At 42.5% G+C, this 17,065-nt stretch overlaps 1 protein-coding gene across 1 annotated transcript; it reads left to right on the top strand.

Annotated features, from left to right (window-relative positions):
- The first annotated feature begins 715 nt into the window (after nucleotides 1-715).
- plekhm1 (pleckstrin homology and RUN domain containing M1) lies at nucleotides 716-14,878 on the top strand. Its single transcript, XM_021565071.3, has 12 exons — nucleotides 716-1,028; nucleotides 2,003-2,094; nucleotides 3,932-4,179; nucleotides 4,571-5,218; nucleotides 5,546-5,975; nucleotides 6,659-6,836; nucleotides 8,221-9,189; nucleotides 11,281-11,426; nucleotides 11,665-11,858; nucleotides 12,415-12,478; nucleotides 12,621-12,778; nucleotides 12,877-14,878. Exons 2-12 carry the CDS (start codon nucleotides 2,041-2,043, stop codon nucleotides 12,983-12,985), a joined length of 3,198 nt encoding a protein of 1,065 aa, XP_021420746.2. The 5' UTR covers nucleotides 716-1,028; nucleotides 2,003-2,040; the 3' UTR covers nucleotides 12,986-14,878.
- Nucleotides 14,879-17,065: the final 2,187 nt, after the last annotated feature.

Below are 17,065 nucleotides of genomic sequence, written 5' to 3'. Positions count from 1 at the left end.
ATATAAATGCTTTAGAAAAAACTAGGACAACGCACTACATAAAACAAACAAAAATCAGTAGACCTAATAGCATGAACATATCCAAAGCATTGGGCAAACCTCCAAAGAATTCAAATAAATTATCATGTGGAAAAGTTAAAGGCTTGTATTAATTGACAAACATAGCATAGGGCCCTAGGCATATAGGACAGTCAGCAATAGCCTATAAAGAATATAGGGGTAAGGATATGCTAGAGCGGAATGTTGTCCTATATTGCAAAATTAAAATAGCAGAGCATACCTGGTTCTGGAAGACTTCTGCAGCCAGACTATGTATCCAACAAAACGTCACTGAACAGGGATGAGAATAATTTTGCTTTTTACATGAAGCTGACATATTCTGACATACATCTGGTTGCATGCAAGCGCACATATACCTTTTCTGCAAGCCCGTATGTTCTGAAGGAATGTAGAGCCAGACATATCACATTCATGCATTTGTCCCCTCAGCTGAGCTGAACCTGAACCATAGGCACTTTTGAGGAGACGGAATTGTGTTAATGCCCCTTGTATACTTTACCCATACATTGTCAATGGGCCGCACAGCCTATTCTGGGCTATTCTGAGGAAAATAGCAGGTTTCTCGACTCATAACCTGACTTCGAGAAGAGATTGCGTGACGATTTGTTTAGCAACCGTGCGACGCAACATAACAACATTAACGCGATTGGTCGACAGACTGCTGGGTGGAGGCTTATACCTAATTCATTGTCCAATGCGATTCCGATCTCCTACTTTCTCGAACATCTCTGCCTGAAGCTGAGCTAAAGGTTGCAGACACATTCGATTAGACTTTTCTTCCTGTCTCGGATTCAGGAATGTACATGTGAAAGAAACGACTCTGTGAAATGGCATCATGCGATACAATGTTGCAGTCCACGTAGGAGTCAAACAAGAACGACAAAGCAGCGGGGAAAAATCCAGTTAATATCGCTTGTTTTGGACATCGCTAACTGGCTAGTTAACGACGTTGACCCAACAATAATACGGTATGTATCTAGCTAGCTTGTTAGTAACGCAATGTTCCTTGTGTTTTTCTTTATGTTTCTTGTCAACTACACATGCATGTTTGTATTTATGTAACTATATTGTTTATTTAGCCTTTTATTAAGGGCATTTCTTTACGACAGTACCGGGGGTTCTCAATCAGCTGATTTGTAGACGTTAACATTGTCATTGGGAATTAGGGTTTAGGAATTATATATATATATGTTTTTAAAGGTATGTTGTTTTTGTCCACTAGATAGACACAGCCGTTAGATAAGTGTCATACAAATTGGGATAAAGGGATGGGCTCCAGTGATCAAGCCAAAGCTTTTGACAAACACGTTAATGCTCTCGTGAGCACTCACTGTACGTTCACGTTCCCTTCTTCCAGGAAGTTCTATTCCTCACTGCTAGCATTTTTTCCTCTGTGGCAACTTGTCTTACTGTCAACAAAAACCTCAGTAGACCGTGTGATTGATTTCTGAGCTGGTGTCAACACACACCATACATAAGCTAAAACAGTCTTGTGATCTCTAAATTGTGTGACTCGGCATGATGTGGAAATAATCTTATAGTCAGTCTCTCTTCTGTCAATGAATGTCACTACCACTAGAATATTGTACTGACAGCCCTTGATGTGTTTGTTTACTTAAATTATGTCAAATGCCACCTAAATGGATATAAAGGGGGCTTGCAGAACTACAAGGAGCACATGTGCGCCTAAATTGGAAAATGTAGTCTCACACAAATACATTTAGGAGCACAAGGACAAATATTTGAGGTATTAAAGCTAGAATCGTACATTTTTCTAGACGCACTGGTGCTCCTAAATTAAAATTTAAAGTACAGCAAAATATTTATTTGCAAGTAAAATGGTCACACTGTAGAGCCCTGTAACAATGTGTTTTTCCGTGGGGTTGTTTGTTCAGCTTGTTGTCAGCATAACCACCGGAGATATCTTATGTGTATGTTACAGCGTGTCATGTGGGAGTAACTCTCATCCCTGGAGGCAAGATGTTAGCCACACAGACCCCAGATACAGGGCCAGAGGCAAAAGACGTCAAGCAGGTAAGCTAAACCTTTTTTTTTTTTTACTGTTAATGGCTCACCCAATCCCATAAACCACTTCCATGTGACTCTGAAAAGGTGATCAGATCTCTCTCACAGACACTGTTTTAGTGACACATCGACCCTGTCTATGCCTGACCAATCTTAGTATTTTAACAATAAGCCTAAATGAATATTTATTGCTTAGCCTAATGTTTATTGCTTACTGGGATGCCCTGATTTCCAGTTCTTAGTCATTGAAGTCCAGGTTACTATGTCAAACACCTTAGCCTATATGACATGGCATAGTTATTCACGTAAGTGACCTTGTGGACAAGTAGCTGGGGTCGCGTTAGAATTCAAAAATGTGCATTTTCAAAATGCAGACCATCAAAACATCTGTGTTTAAACCAGTTCACCAGTGTTTTATATTGAAAGAAAACAGTGTTTTTTTTGCTTCAATAGAGTGATCAGGGGCAGGTTTTCTTCGCAGAAAATACAATTTTTGGCAAAAACAATGCATGGCCAGATCTTTAGAATGTTTATCATAGAAAAATGCAGCCAGCTACATTTCTTAATGTTTTGCTTGAAGTTAATCTTGCATTTTACTGGAGAAAAGTAGGCTACACGGAGAAAGTACAGGAGAAAAGTAGCTACGCATCAGTCAGAGAGCCCTGTCTGCTGATAGAATGCTCGTTCATTAATTTTCATCCAAGTGAAGTGCAACTGAAGCACAAAATTAGTCTGATGCACAGCAGAAATTACAATAAGAAGCATTTTAGATCTGCGTTTATAAAACGCAACAAAATATTTCTTATGTGTTTTTTAAATATTTTTTTTTGCGTGAAAAAACAGACTTCTGCTTTAATGCAGCCCATTGATGTCGTGGCGTTTTTATGTCACAGTTTGATTGCACTACTTTATAACAGACGGTTTAAACTAAGTGAATAAAATCAATATCTGAAACTTATTTTTAGGTCTGTTTAAGTGGTGTAGGCTATCTTTGCTGTTCTAGTAATAGCCTGCAAAACGCACCATTATATGATGCAAAATGTCTCATACCACCTTTGTTTCTGTATTTTTAAAGTTATACATCTTGAAAACTTGATTGCTGACATGCAAAACAATTTGGGTCTATCAATAATGGGCTAATGAATCAAATACTAAAAGATAGCTCTTGGGTGGAGTTTTCCTTTAACTGAACTCTGTTGATGTTTGATTTAGGCTAGACATTGTGCAATGTAGCCTGTGTGATAAATATCATAGATAATCAATAATATGCTGTCATTTTCAAGTTTTACCGACAACGTCAATGAGGCAAAGGTTTGTTTTATCAATTCAAATTGTAGGCCAGTGTCCACTGTTCCTGTTTTCTGGGGAAAATAAAGATCAAAAGTGTTCCTATTTGTAGTCGGGTTGGTAGAACTTGTATGAGCAGCAGTTAAGCAGGTTTACAGTCTGTTTTAGATGTCAAAGAGCCATTTTGACAAACTTGTGTTTGGCCAAGTGTTATTAGATGCCCAGAACACGCTTTGTCATGAATGCCAAAACCCATTCCAGCCCAACAGTAGCTCATAAATAGTCTGTTTTGTGTGTTATTGCCTAAAATGGATTTTCTCTGGCCCTTTTGCCAGTGTCAGCTGACATCGGGCCACTTGTATGTGTGTCAGGGTATGTTTCATATTCACATGGCTAATGACCCTTCTTAAAGTGATGACACATCTTTTCTGCCATCATTTTGTTTCCAATATCTGGGGAAGTCCATTGCGAAATTGTGTCACTTCAAACAGTTGAAGACATTTGGAAATGTTTCATCTGTTGGGCTATGTGATTTAAACCAATCTTACAATTTCTTTAGTGGATTAAGGAGAAGTTGGCGTGGTCACTCAAGGCGTTGCAGAAGCGCTACGTGACAACCGATGTCGTGGTTACCAGCGAGGATGGTGACGCCAATCTGCTGTGCTGCGCACTGGAGGCCATCTTTATCCACGGCATCAAAAGCAAATATGTTCGCTCCGAGGCTGGGGGACGCGGCAGGAAAGGGGGGTCCCGGGGAGCCCTCCCCCAGCCTGTGTTCTGGAGCCTCCTCAAGACTGTCACTCACGGGTGGGTGGATGCCTGAAGCTGTACAATGAGAATCCCACTTCCCCTATAGATAGCCGTACAGGCGCCTCTAGTGCAGTGTCCACCCTCAATCGTTTTAGTGTGCTAGAGAAGTTGAAGTTCAGATAATGGGATGTTTATATCCTCTATTATGTTGCAATAAGTGTGCATAACAAATCACAGAATGTTATTCATTTACAGTAGTAAAGCAGAATAATGTTTATTTACAGTGGTTAAGCAGAATGCTATTTATTTACACAAGTTAAGCAGAATGACAAAAGAAAATGTTTCAGATCAGATGGTGTAGCTTGTTTCAATATGTGTGGTGTATACTGTACATGAAACAATTCTCTGTAATGATAAATTATGCAATGCCTCCTCCTGGTGCCCTCAGTGACGTGATCACGGAGCTGGAGAAGCTGAGCTTCGTGGGTACGGACACGGGTCGCTGCCGGGCCTGGCTGCGGCTGGCCCTCAACCACGGCCTAATGGAGTGCTACCTGGCCTCCCTGTTCCGCGAGGGCTCCAAACTGCAGGCCCACTACCAGCCCTCCGCCCTGCTTCTGGACCCTGAGGAGCGTGAGGTGCTGCTCAGTTACATCCAGGGCCTGGCCTCCCTCACCTTCAACCTCTCTTACAAATCGGCCGTGCTCAACGAGTGGACCACCACCCCTCTGGCTCTGGCTGGCCTCTGCCCTGCCGCCCAGGCTGAAGCGCTCGACCTCCCCTTTCTCACCAAGCGCAAGGAATCCTATGATACGGTGTCACAGTCGTCCGGCGGGTCGGATACGGTTGAAGTGCAGCGAGGGGGGCCAGGGGTGCTGGGGAAGGGGATTGGGGGGGTCTCAGGGTTTAAGACCCCACTGAATTCGTCCAATTTGAGCCTGGACACCACAGGGTCGTCTCAGCTCTCCTCCAGTCTGAGCTCTGACAGTCTGCTTCAAGGTCACGACCCCAAGAGCCCAGACAAGGAGCCCTGGCCATGTGACCTGGAAATCTCCAACATGGAGAACAATGGCAATGCCAAGAGGCCTCTCAAAGAGTAAGTCATGTGTGAGTGTTGTTAGTGTACCTGTGCTAATAAATGAGGTCCTTGGAAGATCACCAAAGCAGTATAAGACATAGACCCAAATAATTTCTGCGTTTAGCAAATGCTTTTATCCAAAGCAACTTGAGGTCAATGCCTGTAGGCGTACTCACGCAAGAATGAAACCCACCGCAATTATGGTGATGCAAGCAACGTGATTTGACTAACAATGTTTGAAGAAATGTATTAAATACTTAAAGGAACTGTCTAACATGTTGTCCCTTGTTTCATTTGGTGATTTCTGACGACCTCTGACATCTCCTATTTTGTGTAACCATGCAGTGTTCTGGCAGACTTCAGGGAGAGTGCCCATTCCAGTCAGGACTCCATGCGCGAGGATTCATACGTGTCCACCCCAGGCGCAGACCACCTCTCTGAGAACACTGCCTTCAGTGGCTCCGACAGCGAGACCCAGGGACATGTCACACATCTCACTGGCCCCTCTAACCCTGCTTCACTGGGGTCAGACCAGGAGGAGCCGTCCACCAAAACCCACGCCCCCTCCAACGTGTACTCGCACATTGAAGGGCCCTCCAGTCCCAGTGACTGTGTGGAGAGCACATCGACAACTCCTCACCTGCCTGTCACTGAGACGCCACAGGAGAAAAAAACAGAATATTCTGTTAAGAGCGCCTCGGAGCCTTCAGCCTACATGAACCTACACCGCACTACCAGCGTGCTCAGTCGGACGGTGTCTACAGACTCAGTCACAGTAAATTTAATCTCTCTCTTATTCCCTCCCATCCCCCTGTCTGACTCACTCGTCATGTGATTTACCTTAAAGAGCGACTGCCTTTTAAAAGCAACAAATCCCTTTGAAAATAGCCTATGTGGCATCGATATGAGTCAGAAACAGATATTATCGCGTCAAAATTGACGACGAAATGTAAGTATGATAATTTTGGTCATAAAGTCAGGCTATAAACAGAGTTTGTAGCATCCGTGCGTATGACAGGTAAGTTACCGTCTGGTTTTGATGATGTCCATTTGCCTTTAGCATGGGGTGAACAGGCTGCGGTGATTGCTCTCTATCCAAAAGCATAGACAGTGAGACAGACCTGCCCAGCATTCTGGGGACTTTAAGGAAGTGAAATCGGCTTCCACGTCTACCTTGTCTCATAATTTTTCTAATGAGTAACAGAAAAAACGTGCCAATCGGCGTGATCAGTCGCTCTAAGTTATTTGAGTTCTCCTTGACCTTTTCCCTAGATAATGATATCATGATATATTTTCCACTGTAGTCTAGGCTGCATTAGTAGAATTTATATTGTGCAAAGCTTTGCTAAATAGTAACGCATCTGTGGGCTTATATGGTTAAAAGCTGAAACAACAATTATTTCCAGATTTGCTAAATTAGCAACCGATCACCACTAAGACCCATTTACCCTTTCTTAGCATTCCCACTCCTGGATCTCTGAGGATGACATCTATAAGCCACACCTTGAGAAACTGGCTGACCCCGATGAGTCTTTGCTAGGGTCTGGCCCAGCTTGTGTGAACGGATTTACCTCTCCCCCTCTAGAGCCCGAGACCCCCCAGTCCCCCCCCAGCGTGGTCCACCGCAGGCAGATAGGTAAGCTCCCAAAACCAGGGACACCAACTCTTCTAGCACTTCTTGAACACAGAACACCTTGTGATGCAGTCTGTTGTAACCACCATACGAATGGCCTTGGTCATGAGGTGACAGTATGCCAAAGGATTGTTCCTAGTTTTCAGCACATGTTGTTCTGGTCATTGTCACACTTTAGTTCAAGGAAATTAAGATGAACCAAAGACTTGTTTGTTCAATGGCAGGGTTTGTGAGTCATTGGACAGTCCACAACTTCCATAATTTACCCTTTGCTAAGCCTCACACACCCTTGCTTACTGTTGCAACCTCGGCCAAAATATTCCCAGGAAGCTCCATTCCTCATTCAGAAAACCCTACACAATGATCTCAAACTGTGTTTTTAATACATAATAAAATTCAACACAGACAACCCCTTGCTAATCAGGAGACTGTTGAGTATGTTATGGTGGACTGTCATTACAATTGCTTCACAGGAACCTGGTACAAGTTAGTTTGTAGTGTGGCTAGTTAGCCACTGAATGGTTCTGAATGCGCTGTCAAGCAGATAAAGCTACTACTAACCACTCTTGGAGCTAACTACTTCCCTCAAGTCATATCCTGATGTCAACAACAGGTGATGTTGTAGTTCTATTCATAATATAGCTAACTTAACTTGCTAACATAATATAACTTGTTTTCTTGAAATGTACAGTAACTGGCTAGTTAGCCACGTTTGGTGGTCAATGAGACAGAGCTAGCTAACCGGCTGAGCTAGCAAACAATGTAACAAAAGTACAATTTTGGATTAGAAAAATACTCCAACAGGCTCTACATTTCAGGTACCCCTGGTGCACTGTTATTCAGCCATTTAAACAATTTATCTTCCTTTTCATGAAAACTCTGTTTTCAGTGGCTTTAATGCGTTTGACACGTGAGCTTGTCCGATGTGTCCATTGGAGCACTGCGATTGGTTGCTCAAAATTATGGGGCGGGGCTTAGCGAAGGGTCAATTGTGAAACAACAATCTAGGCTCAAACCAGGAAGAACTTTTTAGTTCTACCAGTAATGTTCATGAATTCTCTTACCTTTTTGGTATATGATCGTGCTTCCTTGTTTTTGCTGCCAACTTCACAGAATTATTGGTACTTCCTCCTTATGGTATGTTTGAACCTCAGTGTTGAATATCATTTTTGCCCGGTGGTTTCATGATCAGATAAAAACTGTTATACTGTTTTAGTGTCATTTAAAAAATAATGTTTTTTTGATGGCATGCAAATTTTTATCTGGACAGAAATTAGACCCACGCACTTTAGAGATCTGTTGGGCAGTTTTTCTATAGCGTCCTTGAGTTGACTTAACTCGTTCTTTCGCTCCCTCTTCTCTTTCACTCTTTCTCTCTGTCCTTCAGGCCTCTCCAACCCTTTCCGCGGACTACTGAAGCTGGGACACCTGGAGCGGCGGGGCACGGTAGGCATGTGGCGCGACTACTACTGCGAGCTCTCGCCCTTCGAGTTCCGCCTCTACCTGAATGCAGAGGAGCGCACCTGCTGCGACAATTGCTCCCTGCTGCGTTGCGAGGATGCCTGCGTCACCTCGGCCGAGGGCCGCTTCGACCTTGCCTTCCCCGGGAAAAGGCTCCTTATGCGGGCGGCCAACTGCGATGAGGCCGAGGACTGGGTGGACCGCATCACTGAAGCCGTCAACAAGTGCCGCCCGCTTCACCTCCTCGATGACCAGTGGGAGGTGCTGCAGCTCTCTGACAGCAGTGTAACCCCGGATGAGCCCCCAAAATCTTCCCCTTCATCCCCCTCCTCCGTTCCCGCCAGTCCCGATCGAGGGGGGGCTGTGGTTGAGCAGGAGCAGCAGCTGGAGCTGGACTGGACGCGTCCCACAGACCCAGAGTCAGACGCCATTAAGGAAGCAGTGCTGTACTTCTGCCAGGACTCCGAGGCTCGCAACTGGACTCCTCTCGTCTTCTCCCTCTCCTTAGAGACTCTCAAGGGCTTCCGGATGCAAGACGGGAAGAAGGTGCTGCGCTGCTCCCACCCCATCGAGGGGATCCGGGACGTGGTCCCAGACGTTTCTATGGGCGGACCAGCCTTCTTTAGGGTCGTAACGGCCAGGGATACGCTCAAGCTGAGGGCCAAGAGCTCTGAGGAGGCACGTGCCTGGAGGGGCCTCATCAGGGGAGCCCTGGACTCCTACCTGGAGAGTGGAGAAGACTGGGAGCCTGAGAGCCCCGGGGTGGCCCCTGGGGCGGGAGGGAACACCCACAGACTGGTGCAGCATAGACTGAAGGGGGACGGGGTGCTGCTGGCCCATCTATGCACAGTGCCCACAGAGAAGGGGCTGGACCTTCAGGGCTTCAAGTGTGCAGGTAGCTCTAAATCTCATCAACCTACTAGTTGTTACAGGCAATACCACAGTAACAGTGACACTTTTTCATTCAAACCAAATCCAAGGATTGCAAAAAATTACATTTGATAAAAATGTACATTTACTTGAAGAACAATGCATATGCAAAGTTTTGTGACAGAATGACGGCACAAACTGTCATTCTGTTACCAAACTTGCATCTGCACTGTTTTTCAAGTAAGTGTTTTTTTGTAAAAAAAATCTGTGGAAATTGCTAAAAGTGGTAAGGGTAACTTAATAGAGTTGTATGGTTTGTTTAACTTTGCAATCAGAAGTATTTTTTAAAGTGACAAATCTTAGTCAGTGTCAATCTGATACCGTGGAATTGCCCTTAACCAGGCAACACTTTAGTTTCCATTAAGTTACCCTTACCATGCCATTAATGGGAGAGCCCGTGAATGTACAGTTGAAATCGGAAGTTTTACGTACACTTAGATTGGAGTCATTAAAATTCGTTTTTCAACCACTCCACAAATTTCTTGTTAACAAACTATAGTTTTGGCAAGTCGGTTAGGACATCTACTTTGTGCATGACACAAGTCATTTTTCCAACAATTGTTTACAGCCAGATTATTTCACTTATAATTCACTGTATCACAATTCCAGTGGGTCAGAAGTTTACATACACTAAGTTGACTGTGACTTTAAACCGCTTGGAAAATTCCAGAAAATGATGTCATGGCTTTAGAAGCTTCTGATAGGCTAATTGCCATAATTTGAGTCAATTGGAGGTGTACCCTTGGATGTATTTCAAGGCCGACCCTCAACCTCAGTGCCTCTTTGCTTGACATCATGGGAAAATCAAACAACATCAGCCAAGACCTCAAAAAGAAAATAATGTAGACCTCCACAAGCCTGGTTCATCCTTGGGAACCATTTCCAAACGCCTGAAGGTACCACTTTCATCTGTACAAACAATAGTACGCAAGTATAAACACCATGGGACCACGCAGCCGTCATACCGCTCAGGAAGGAGACACGTTCTGTCTCCCAGAGATGAACGTACTTTGGTTCAAAAAGTGCAAATCAATCCCAGAACAACCGCAAAGGATCTTGTGAAGATGCTGGAGGAAACGAGTACAAAAGTATCTATATCCACAGTAAAACGAGTCCTATATCGACATAACCTGAAAGGCCGCTCAGCAAGGAAGAAGCCACTGCTCCAAAACCGCCATAAAAAAGCCAGACTATGGTTTGCAGCTGCACATGGGGACAAAGATTGTACTTTTTGGAGAAATGTCCTCTGGTCTGATGAAACAAAAATATAACTGTTTGGCCATAATGACCACTGTTATGTTTGGAGGAAGAAGGGGGAGGCTTGCAAGCCGAAGAACACCATCTCAACCGTGAAGAACGGGGATGGCAGCATCATGTTGTGGGGGTGCTTTGCTGCAGGAGGGACTGGTGCACTTCACAAAATAGAGTGCATCATGGGGTAGGAAAATTGTGGTTATATTGAAGCAACATCTCAAGACATCAGTCAGGAAGTTAAAGCTTGGTCGCAAATGGGTCTTTCAAATGGACAATGACCCCAAGCATACTTCCAAAGTTGTGGCAACATGGCTTAAGGACAAAAAATTCAAGGTATTGGAGTGGCCATCACAAAGCCCTGACCTCAATCCTATAGAAAATTTGTGGGCAGAACTGAAAAAGTGTGTGCGAGCAAGGAGGCCTACAAGCCTGACTCAGTTACACCAGCTCTGTCAGGAGGAATGGGCCAAAATTCACCAACTTATTGTGGGAAGCTTGTGGAAGGCTACCCAAAACGTTTGACCCAAGTTAAACAATTTAAAGGCAATGCTACCAAATACTAATTGAGTGTATGTAAACTTCTGACCCACTGGGAATGTGATGAGATAAACAAAAGCTGAAATAAATCATTCTCTCTACTATTATTCTGACATTTCACATTCTTAAAATAAAGTGGTGATCCTAACTGACCTAAAACAGGGATTAAATGTCAGGAATTGTGAAAACCTGAGGTTAAATGTATTTGGCTAAGGTGTATGTAAACTTCCGACATCAACTTTATTAACGCCTTTCTTCTCTGCAGGTTGTCCAAAGGTGATAGGCGTCTCCCGAGGGAAAACCAGACTGTGTGAGTTTTCAGGGCAGTACTACTGTGACGCTTGTCACCAGGGCGACACCATCGTCATACCCTCCCGCATGGTGCACAACTGGGACCTCGCACCTCGGGAGGTGAGTCTCAAGGGTCTATGGACCACCCACACACACAATATTTGTGACAAAGTATATCCATGGTCAATAAAAGTTTTTAAAAAGTCCAACATAATCATACCTTAACTTCCTCCTTGCATAACTTTTTTTATTTTACCTTTGACATGGAACTAAACCAGTACTGTTGTCCTTAATATTATTTGTGTTTGTTGTTAAGATGCTCTTGTATGCATCCTTTGCCCTGGTTGTGTAAATGTAGGTCTCCAGGCATGCCCTTAAGCTGCTGGCTCAGATTGAACATGAGCCCCTGCTCAACCTTGACCTTTTGAACCCTGACCTGTGGGAGCATGCTGAGGCCATGGCCCAGGCACAGAGCCTCAGACAGAGGCTGCGTCTCCTAGGAGACTACCTGCTCACCTGCCGCAGCGGAGCATGCAAGAACATCCAGACCAGGTGTGTGTGTGTGCGATCCCCTTTTGTATGTTTGTCTTTTTTGTTTAAAGCTGCAATATGTAACTTTTTGGGTGACCTGACCAAATGCACATAGATATGTGTGTTATAGAACTGTCATTATTATTGAAAGCAAGTCTAAGAAGTGATAGATCTGTTCTATGTGCGCTAATTCTATGCTTCCCTTAAGTTGCGTTTTTGCATCTTTTGCTTTCGGTTTTGAACACCAGCTGAAAATAAAATAGTTTGGGTTATGTAAAATATATTTCACAGCGGTTTAGATGGTACAATGATTCTTTAAACTATGCTTGCTTGTTTTGTCACAAACTGAAATTAGGCGAACTATTTGCATTTTAGTAACCAGGAAATACTTGAAGTATTGCAGAATGAAAGTTTATCAAAGTGAGCTGGTTAACATATTGATCCTGCTTCCTGAGAACTCGGGTCATCTAGGTCATTCTTCAGGTGATCTGGACTTGGGCCAAACGTCAATAGATGAATGATTTCCACATGCCAGTAAACCTTTATTTTGTAACTATTGTGTTATTTTTCTCTCAAGACTGGGTCCAAGGACATACTTATTAGAATCAAGCCATCTCTACAGTGTCATGGACTTACGACAGGTATCAATACAGTCATTACTTAATTATCCCTGTTAGTCAATTCACTTTTAAATGAAATAATGCACATTATTTACCTGCAAAACTACACCACCAGAAACCAAATAGATGTAGGTAAAAAGTGTGTGTGTGTGTGTGTGTTCAGATAGCGGAGGGAATGTATGTGGCCTACCTGAACACTTTGATCCAGTTTGCCTCCAACCACGTCCACCACTGTGACCTTTGCACCCAGAGGGGCTTCATCTGCCAGATCTGTCACACCAGTGACATCATCTTCCCCTTCCAGTTTGACACCACCACCAGGTAGGGCCCTGGCCATTTATCACTTCAATACACTGAAATGTGATCACTCACTGAACCCCCCCTCCCCCTCCCATACTCTCCCTCTGTCTCCCACACAGGTGTAAAGAGTGTAAGGCCGTGTCTCACGTAACCTGCAAGGCCAAGTCGCCTTCCTGTCCACGATGCCTGCGTCTTCAGAGGTACCTCGAGAGAGATCTGCAGGACTAACCGGCAACCCTGCAGGAATGGTCTTTGTGACCCAGTGGGCTTCCCATAGCTGCAGAGACCTATGAAATGACAATAACAGACATTGACATCCTGCTTCTAGTTTCTTTTTTTCTACATTAATTAACCTCAAGTGCAATTAGGAAGTGCGACTGTATGGACCGACCACAGACCAAACATGATCAACTGAACTGGATAGTGGTCGAGCCAGGAGCTATTTGTCAACTTGCACTAACATGGAGAGGTTTCTGCTATTGACATGATTGACAAGGTGAAGCAAGCTGATATGTTCTTACCTCTGAACTAGCTCTACGTCATGAGTGTCCAAGCCAAGGAATCATCTGAACAATATAATCCAGTAAAGGATGATGCCAAGAATCTCCTTGATGCAATTTCTATGACATTTATACATTGATGTTGTCATTGTTTGGGGGGCTTGTGGTGTTTTGTTACCTAGTTATTTCATGTTTACAGGAAACGGCTCGGTGTAAATTTGTACAGGACTTTCTGGGAAGCTCAAAGGAGCAAGTCACTCATATAAAAATAAATATTAAACTGCTTCCAGTTCCACAAGACGGGATACATGTATACGCCTGAAGGAAAAAAACTGCACTTGAAAACGTTCTCAAACTTAGACTGTGCCTTCGTTTGGATTTTTTACTTTTACACTCAAAAACATAATGTTCCATTGATTGTAGAATTGTGCATCATGCAACATCACTGAAGTTAAGAAACGGACGATTTTAGGTACTGTAGGGTCAAAGCATATACTGTCATTATTGAATGTTAATTGCCAAATGTCAACAGTTGTGAGTCTTGATCTTGATACAAATCCATCTTGATACAAATCCATTAATTCAGAATGGGAATTTCTTAATGAATTTCTTGATGTTTTCACCATCTGATAAGTTCTGACCACATAAAGAAACATTATTCTGCCCAAGTTATAATAGCTAGTCATTAATTAGATACATTGGGTTATGATTTATGCTCCACTTTACCCTGAAACCTTTTGCTGCAAAATATCAGTAGTTCCAGGCTAACATTGAAAAGAAGCTTTATAGTCTTGAGAAATTTGTTCCCTGCCCATTGTGGTATCCTACCAGTATGATAAAGCCATATGAAATAACAGAATATTGATTAGCATAACAACAAATGCTAATGTTGCAGCAAAACCAAAAAGCAGCTTTGTAGAGTGAGTGTTGGTTCGTCAATGTTCTTGCTTCGTACCTGAACTTCTCAATGTTTCAGGATATTCTAAATCATTTTGCATACTTGCACCTTAACACGTTGGTATGACTGTTTATCCTGTAGTTATTTTTATTCAATAGTTTCAGCCAGTTGTCCTCCCAGAGAAATCATGATTCTTTCAAAGGGTATATGGCCTTTTTAATTATTTAATGTATAATTGTGTGGGAATGCTTTTACCATTCAACCATTGTGAGAAGTTGTCATTATTTGAAATGTTAACTGAAGGAAATGGATGGCTTTCCTGATATCTGACGCCGAGATCATGTAAGACGATGTGTAAAGCAGAATTACGTACTGAAAGCAGAGTCCTGGAATTATGTTACACTATGCCACTGGGCTCCAATGGTTACTCACGAGGTGCCAGAAAATCATTACATCTCTTACCCATGTTTTTATGAGGTATATCAAGGTTTTATTTGTAGTTAGACTGACTTGTACACATTCACAGCTAAAAGCTGAATTGCAGTATACAGGCAAAAGAAGAAAGAAGATAAAAGTTGAAGCAAAAGATATGGCATGAAGTCTCTAGTCTTGACAGCTTCCGATGGGGACTGCTCTTGGTGTGAAGGTCTCTATTTGTGTGGTCATCTTATAAATGCTCATTATTATATTATGATGAACATAATAAAGACTATCTAGTTATCATTTGCTTTGTAGTTCCATTGAATCATTCACATTTTCCAAAATAGTTTGTCTGTGTAGAAAGTGTGTACTATTGTACTACCAGTGGTGTAAAGTACTTAAGAAAAAATACTTTAAAGTACTACTTAAGTCATTTTTTTGGGTGTCTGTACTTTCCTTTACTATTTTACTTCACTTACATTGCTAAAGAAAATAATGTACTTTTTACTCCATACATTTTCCCTGACACCCAAAAGTATCAGTTACAGTTGAAGATGGAAGTTTACATACACCTTAGTCAAATACATTTAAACTCAGGTTTTTACAATTCCTGACATTTAGTCCAAGTAAAAATTCCCTGTTTTAGGTCAGTTAGAATCACCACTTTATTTTAAGAATGTGAAATGTCAGAATAACAGTAGAATTATTTATTTCAGCTTTTATTTCTTTCATCACATTCCCAGTGGGTCAGAAGTTTACACTCAATTAGTATTTGGTAGCATTGCCTGTAAATTGTTTAACATGGGTCAAACGTTTCGGGTAGCCTCCCACAAGCTTCCCACAATAAATTGGGTGAATTTTGGCCCATTCCTCCTGACAGAGCTGGTGTAACTGAGTCAGGTTTGTTGGCCTCCTTGCTCGCACGTTTTTTCAGTTCTGCCCACAAATGTTCTACAGGATTGATTTCAGGGCTTTGTGATGGCCACTCCAATACCTTGAATTTTTTGTCCTTAAGCCATTTTACCACAACTTTGGAAGTATGCTTGGGGTCATTGTCCATTTGGAAGACCCATTTTCAACCAAGCTTTTACATCCTGACTGATGTCTTGAGATGTTGCTTCAATATATCCACTTAATTTCCCTCCCTCATTATGCCATCTTATTTTGTAACGTGCACCAGTCCCTCCTGCAGCAACAAAGCACCCCCACAACAAGATGCTGCCACCTCCATGCATCACGGTTGGGATGGTGTTCTTTGGCTTGCAAGCCTCCCCCTTTTTCCTCCAAACATAACGATGATCATTATGGCCAAACAGTTTTATTTTTGTTTCATCAGATCAGAGGACATTTCTCCAAAAAGTACAATCTTTGTCCCCGTGTGCAGTTGCAAACCGTAGTCTGGCTTTTTTATGGCGGTTTTGGAGCAGTGGCTTCTTCCTTGCTGAGCGGCCTTTCAGGTTATAGGACTTGCTTTACTGTGGATATAGACACTTTTGTACCGGTTTCCTTCAGCATCTACACATGCTCCTTTGCACGTTGTACGTTCATCTCTAGGAGACAAAACGTGTCTCCGTCCTGAGCGGTATGATGGCTGCATGGTCTCATGGTGTTTATACTTGCGTACTATTGTTTGTACAGATGAACGTGGTACCTTCAGGCGTTTGGAAATTGCTCCCAAGGATGAACCAGACTTGTGGAGGTCTACAATTTTCTTTCTGAGGTCTTGGCTGATTTCTTTTGATTTTCCCATGATGTCAGCCAAAGAGGCACTGAGTTTGAAGGTAGGCCTTGAAATACATCCACAGGTACACCTCCAATTGACTCAAATGATGTCAATTAGCCTATCAGAAGCTTCTTAAGTGACAACATAATTTTCTGGAATTTTCCAAGCTGTTAAAAGGCACAGTCAACTTAGTGTATGTAAACTTCTGACCCACTGGAATTGTGATACAGTGAATTATAAGTGCAATAATCTGTATGTAAACAATTGTTGGAAAAATTACTTGTATCATGCACAAAGTAGATGTTCTAACCGACTTGCCAAAACTACAGAAAAACTAGTTTAAATGACTCCAACCTAATTGTATGTAAACTTCCAACTGTACATGATGAATGCTTAGCAGGACAGGAAAACGGTCCAAATCATGCACTTATCAAGAGAACACCTGGTCATCCCTACTGCCTCTGATCTGGCAAACTCACTAAACCTCATGCATTGTTTGTAAATTATATTGGGGTGTTAGAGTGTGTACCCCTGGCTATCCGTAAGTTTTAAAAACAAGAAAATGGTGCCGTCTGCTTTGCTTAATATAAGGAATTTGAAATGACTTCTACTTTTGATACGTAAGTATATTTTAGCAATTACATTTACTTTTGATACTTTTAGACTTTTACTCAATTAGTATTTTACTGGGTGACTTTAACTTTCATTTGAGTAACTTTCTATTAAGCTATCTATGCATTTATTCAAGTATGATAATTGGGTACTTT

Source organism: Oncorhynchus mykiss, chromosome 16 (assembly GCF_057628025.1).
Source record: "Oncorhynchus mykiss isolate SJ-2025 chromosome 16, ASM5762802v1, whole genome shotgun sequence".
Lineage (NCBI taxonomy): Eukaryota > Metazoa > Chordata > Actinopteri > Salmoniformes > Salmonidae > Oncorhynchus > Oncorhynchus mykiss.
This window is presented reverse-complemented; position numbering and strand designations above follow the sequence as displayed.

Excerpts from the sequence above, each read along its gene's own strand:
- plekhm1 (XM_021565071.3), top strand. The coding sequence starts at position 2,041 with ATGTTAGCCACACAGACCCCAGATACAGGGCCAGAGGCAAAAGACGTC. Across the intron at positions 5,976-6,658 it reads TGTCTACAGACTCAGTCACA|CATTCCCACTCCTGGATCTC; the intron begins GTAAATTTAATC and ends ACCCTTTCTTAG. Across the intron at positions 11,427-11,664 it reads GGGACCTCGCACCTCGGGAG|GTCTCCAGGCATGCCCTTAA; the intron begins GTGAGTCTCAAG and ends GTGTAAATGTAG.